At 33.2% G+C, this 6,451-nt stretch overlaps 1 protein-coding gene across 1 annotated transcript in view; it reads left to right on the top strand.

Moving 5' to 3' along the window:
* Window positions 1-5,441, top strand: part of LOC105622810 — a 53,643-nt gene extending 48,202 nt beyond the window's left edge. Inside the window, exons 6-10 of the mRNA XM_012204221.1 lie at window positions 2,263-2,391; window positions 2,501-2,608; window positions 2,820-3,080; window positions 3,312-3,573; window positions 4,378-5,441. Of these exons, the coding sequence (XP_012059611.1) occupies window positions 2,263-2,391; window positions 2,501-2,608; window positions 2,820-3,080; window positions 3,312-3,573; window positions 4,378-5,441 (1,824 nt within the window). The remainder of the gene's footprint in view (window positions 1-2,262; window positions 2,392-2,500; window positions 2,609-2,819; window positions 3,081-3,311; window positions 3,574-4,377) is intronic.
* Window positions 5,442-6,451: the final 1,010 nt, after the last annotated feature.

Here is a 6,451-nt window from a genome sequence, read left to right as displayed (position 1 = left end):
TTACTTCTCTCTCTCTCTCTCTCTCTCTCTCTCTCTCTCTCTCTCTCTCTCTCTCTCTTTTTCTTCTTTTCGTTCTCTCTCTCTCAATATTGTATTCAATACATAATTTACATTTTATTTGTAATACGTAACATTAAACCGAAACTACAGATAAATAGAAAAGTTTGTTGCTAAATATTGGCCACAAATATTTTCAACATTATTTCAAATAACATGAATTACTTCGTAAAATAATGCATGTTAATTAAGTATATTATTATTTCTTTATCCTTTATAAATAATACATGCTTAAATCATTTTTAAGAGGAAGTGTAATTGCTAAAAAAATGTTATTGAGAAAATGTAATCGATAATAATTGTGATTTGCCAATTAAAATTGTTTGCAAAACATTTTTTAACACATAATTTTACTAATTTAAACTATTAATATAATAATAGTGCACGCCAAACTATTGATTATATAGTTACATAGCAATAATTATTGTTTTTCATTTTTTTGCGTCATAAACCTTTTAAACCTTCCTTTCTATCTAGGATTCAGAAGAATACATAAGAATGTTGAAGTGAAATGAATCTCTTCTCGAAAGATTTCGTATTTAGTATGTATGCATTGTGCAATTGTAATTGTTCATCAACTAATTTCCTTAATTAACTGTGCAAAAGCTATTTTCAAGAAATTAAAGACCGCGTTATTTCGCAAATCTGGCGAACGTGATGCGACGGGAAGTTCCGTATAAGTCTTTGTTTTATAGAACGTTTTGTATTACCATCGAATTTTTAAACATTTTTCTTTATTCATTTTTTTATTATTATCAATAATTATACTCATTAATGTCTAAATATAATATATATAATATAATATAATAATATAATAATATAATAATATATAAATAGTAGGTATTCAAATACATTTATTGTTAACCAATGCACAATAGAATAAATAAAGATACAATTATTTATTTTTATTTATTTTATTTAAAAAACGACAATTAATACTTCTTAATACTAAAATTATTTAAATTTATTATTAATTTGGGAAAAGCCAGTAAAGCAATGATGTATTACAGTATTTTTCTTATGTATAAATCACAATATAAATCTCTTTCAAGACGATAGTGCGATTCGACATACTCCGTGAAATCGCAAGAAGATTACGCGTAACGACCACAGAGTATTCACCGCGTAATGATACATCCGTCGAAGATTAATACCCATTTTGGATGCTCGCTGTTATTGCATTCACTTGCGTTTACACTGTAAACGTTTTTTTACCTATCCTTATAACAAACGATTTTAAAACATTGCCTTACCACGATCTGTCATGTATCATGTATGAAAATAAATCATTTTAACCTAAACTTGACATATAGAATATATTCTCATTTTCTACATGAAATATATAAATTTGCTTCTTATATATTTTGCATATTTAAAAGAGAGTTGAATCATCGAAGGATGAATTGTAAAATAATTTATTTAATGAGACTTGACTCATTAAAATTTTTGAGAATATGTATGAATATAATTATAGCACATTTTATTTTAATATAAGATATTAATGCTTGTGCTTACAAGAAGAAACCATAGTTGTTACAGCTTATGAATGGACTGTACAATACATGTATATTATAATAAATTTAATTAAAAGGAATATTCCTTTGGCATTTTTAAACTTTAACCAATGCAGCGCGGATAATAAAACGTGAAACACGAAGCCGATACATGTTGCATGGTCAAGGTCGACAAGAGAGTTGAACAGTAATTTTTCTGCGATACGTCACGCTTACGGGAATGATTTTACATTCAGAAGAAATCTTTTGGATTTGGTAATTCCGAAATGTACGAAGTCCACATGAAATTATCTGTTGTTTTTCTTATGCACAAGTCATGCTATATTTTTGCATAAATTATCATTTCCTGGTAACCTTCAATAAGAAAGGCGGCGCTTGCAACGACCTTGATATTCATTCATTAAACCTGTTTGCTTGTACTTATATGATACAGAAAAAGTGACAAAAAGGAGTCTAACAAAGTTCGAGACTTCCGGTGGGAATAATTTCCTACCAGACCTTGTTTTACTTTTAAACCAACTGTTCTTTAAAAGAAATATAACACAACACGATAATCTTTCCTATTGTGATGAATGCGAACTTCTTTGTAAAAGTTACTCGCTCTATCTATGTTTTTTTTATATTATATAATGATAATATAATGAGATAGTATAATAAAAACATTGTCACAAAATTTTCAATATATTTTTAGGTGGTAACATTATCGCTGTATGCCTACTTTTTCTCAGCTTTACTTGGCAGACAATTCGTCGAACATTCTAATGGCACCGGAAAATATGAAGAACCGGACATGTATTTCCCGTTTTTCACAGCGCTGCAGGTGATTAAAATGAACGATACTATCTTCAATTGTTGCTGATTGTTGCGTAGGAGTCTTCCTGCATAATCTTTAAGACTTTGTATAAAACCAATATAAATGTTCTTTGCAGTTTTGTTTTTACATTGGATGGCTGAAAGTTGCAGAAGTGTTGATTAATCCTTTCGGCGAAGATGATGACGACATCGAGCTGAATTGGTTAATAGACAGACATATCAAAGTATGTGAAAGCAAAAAGGCGATTATAAAAAATGATAGTTTTAAGAAATCTATAAACTATTATTATAATATTTATGAATATTTCTTACCAATATAGAAAAGTAGACAGTTACAGTAAAAAAATTGTGCATATAAATATTTTTTACTGTATATTTAAAATTTTTTTCTTTAACCGTATGTTAATATATTTTTTCTCACTGCATGTATAACAGGCAGGTTACATGATCGTTGATGAGATGCACGAAGAACATCCGGAGCTTCTGAAAGATCAATACTGGGATGAAGTTGTGCCCAAGGACTTGCCATACACAGTCGCTAGTGAGCAATATCGAAAAGAAGAACCAAAAGGTTCCGCGGAACATTATAAAGTAAAAGATAGCGATGCTCTTTATGCAAACGTTATGCTGGGCACACAGATTCATAGTCATGGTCAGCATCGTAAATCTCATCAGGATGATGTGTACGCCGATTATGTAAGTGAATTGTTTACAATAACAATAACGAAATAATTTTATAATGTAATTTTACAATAAAATTTTATAATATAAACTTTAATTTGCGCTCTTATAGAATTATATATTTATCGGTAAGACGTCTAAACAATTATGTAAGGTCTCAATCTTTATTTTATTTCGATTTATATGAATTTATTCCCTGCCACAATTTTGCCACATTTTTGATAATAAATCTCGTGCGTCCATTAGGAGAGTGTGGATACTCCATTAGTGGAACGAAAGAAGAATGGCTGGTTCCAAAGACAGATCACCCGAGTTGGTTCGGTACGTAGTTCTTCAACTACGTATAGTAGCGGCGGTGGTTTTTTCACACGAAACCGACACAACAGCGTGTACAGTAGCCCTGAGACTGGTGGTCTCCCGCAAACAAATAATCCTAATCTCAAAATATCGCTCTACGATCGTCTCGTCGGACGAAAAAGCGTTCGAAGTCAGCGTATGGGTCGTCAAGGTGCGTAGAAGTTTTTACATTAACAATTGTACGTCAGTCTTAATTTTCTTTATTTTTCAGATGTATATTCGCTTCGATAAAACCCAAACAATATTAATAATAATGTCTTATTAACTATATATAATTATATTTGTTTCATTTTAAGATACATTACAATTAATTATCGAATAAAGCAAAATAAATCTTTGAGAGTAGCAACATTTTCTTTTCTTACGCAAAATTATTTCAAAATGATTAATTAAATGTACAACTTTTGTTTATTCTATTTTCATAATGTTTTTTTGTCTCAGTAAATATGCTTTCGAAAAAAACTTGAGCAGTTATCAATCGAAGATTTTTTTCCTCTGAGTCATGAAAAATCATCTTAAAAGAAAGTCTCGCAAGCTTTTCCTTTATTGCTTCCACGTATGAGGAAAATTACGCAATATTCGATCTTGTGTGACCCCTGCAATTTCCGCGGTTATTTTGCATTCATGAGAAAATTTTCTAAAGTCCTTGTATTTCTTTTTACCCTTTTTCTTTCTTATAAAGAGAAAGATGGTATTGCAAAAATATCATGTTCACGTCTCATATCTAATTATATTCTCGTCAGTGTAACTCGATATGCTTCCTGGCGCCAAAGCAATAGTCTAAAACTCATTTTCACGCTCGCTCGACGTAGTGGTTTTCAATCGAGAAATGTTAGTTTAATCGACAACGTCATTACATATTTTCTATGTACGTCCTCGAAATGATTCCGATTCCGGAACCAGTCAACCAAGCTAATATCGCTCTAACGGTGACCATAATTATTAATAATTGCAGGTACTATGACGAAGCTGAACTCGGTGCCGGTATCTTTGAAGAACAGACCACGCATACCAACTCCGGATGTGACGAAGGAGGTAATCGATCGTGAACAGAGGTTGGCTTTGTCCGCCGCTAATGCGGCAAACATCGGCGCAGGTGTGGTGGGCGTGATACCAGCAAACGGTCACTATCCAACTGATTTGTCGGTAGTGGTATTGTCACCGATACAGGAAACTGAAAGCACGCCCGCCTCGGGGAAATCAGGAGCGGCGGCTTTGGCGCAGGCCGTGCTTTCGCCGACGTTAACTAGCGCTGGCCTAATGACGCCAGTTACCTTAACACCGGTCACTATGGGTCATCTGACGCAATTAGGTTTGATGACGACGGCGACAACAACGACGCCACATCTTAATAATCAGAGTAACAGCGTCCAGGCGACATTGACAGAGGTCACAAGCAGCGAAGAGGAAGGTAGCGGAAGCGGTAGCAGCAGAAGCGGAAGTATCACTGGACAAGAGGATCGCTCAACACCATTGATCGACAACAACAACAGCCCGATGGGTAGCAACGGCAGTTCACCCATTTTCGATGGCTACAATGATCGTTCGCCAATCTTGATGAGACCCGAGAAACTGGGCTATGTGGTCGCTGCTGTGCCCGGAATTCAAGCCAATAGAGCGATGGCGATAGATGCGCGAGGTAGACGATCGGCCTCGCTGCCCGGTCCACCAGTATCACCGGCGCAGCCAAGTAATGACAGAAGCATGTCGTTACCGCAATCTCCAGGATTGCAACCGAGAGAAATTCGCATAGCCTCCGTATCGAATAGACAAGATGGTTTTGCCATGGACAGGCTAATCATCGGGTCCAATAATCAAGGCATTCGATCGAGGACCAACAGTTTCGGTCATGATCTCTCCAGGTCTAATCAAAGGGGCCAGGATGCCTCAAGAAAAATTAGTACCATCTCGTGTACAAATGCGTCGCTTTCAAATAGCACGACATCCCCGACGTCATCTACGAGCATATCTGCCACGACGACCGTCACCAGTAGCAAGAGAGGAGAAGTTTACGTTTGATGGATGAAATCAATAATTTCTTTATTCATTCAACTAATTAGACTCAAATTAGAGAATGCATTCTGATGACGCATCCTGAGAGTCATCGTCGTCCATTAATACATCTTGTATATGCACTTCATGTAACAGATCTATTCATTCCTTGATTGTCTAAATTTTTTATTGGTGAAATTATTTATTAATTAATATCTATGAATTTTCCTAGAGATACTTCGTGTTTTCATTTATAAATCTTTCTAAATCGCATTGAACAGAAGTAGCATTCTATTTTATCTTATATATATTCTCATAAAAATTTTTTGATGAAAATTCTTCTTTATAGATCGATTGTCCTGATAAAAATCTAGATTTCCGAAATGGATAACTATTTTGCTTCATACTTCTTTATTTACAATTTAATTTTTAATCTTTAATTTTCTAAACTCTTAAAAACAAGATATATATCGAATTCAGAGAATCCGCCGACTCTCACAAATTTTTCTTTAGGATTCCTGGCTAATTATCGTAACATATTTTCTTTTCTCTAGAAATAGCATAATTATTCTTGATAAATGTAAGAGATAGCACATGCTCTCTTTCTCTATCTCTTTACTATATATCTTCTATAGTCTTATTATTTATATTAATTTTGTTGTATCTTTTAAAATGTTTTGTACTTAAAATGTAAAAAGGTATAACAAGAGATGTTTTCCAAACATTTTATTGTAAATTGCATTGGTCGCATTTACAAGTATGTCTTTAGCGATCAATGAAGGAGAATAGTTAGTAAGTTTCGCCATTATGTTGTAAATAATAATTTATATATTAAAGACTTTATACATATACAATATATATGATGATCAATCTTAGGAGAATATATTTAAAATATATTTTATATATGTAACTATTAAATTCTTTCTCTCTCTCTCTCTNTNTNTNNANTNNTCTNNACNTNAGATCANANNANGTACNTANANCTATCATGTNNTNNANATNTANTAGTACNTACAGTACTAGTACTNTATNTAGTA

The sequence above is a fragment of the Atta cephalotes genome (genome assembly GCF_000143395.1).
Source record: "Atta cephalotes unplaced genomic scaffold scaffold00049, whole genome shotgun sequence".
Classification (NCBI taxonomy): domain Eukaryota; kingdom Metazoa; phylum Arthropoda; class Insecta; order Hymenoptera; family Formicidae; genus Atta; species Atta cephalotes.
This window is presented reverse-complemented; position numbering and strand designations above follow the sequence as displayed.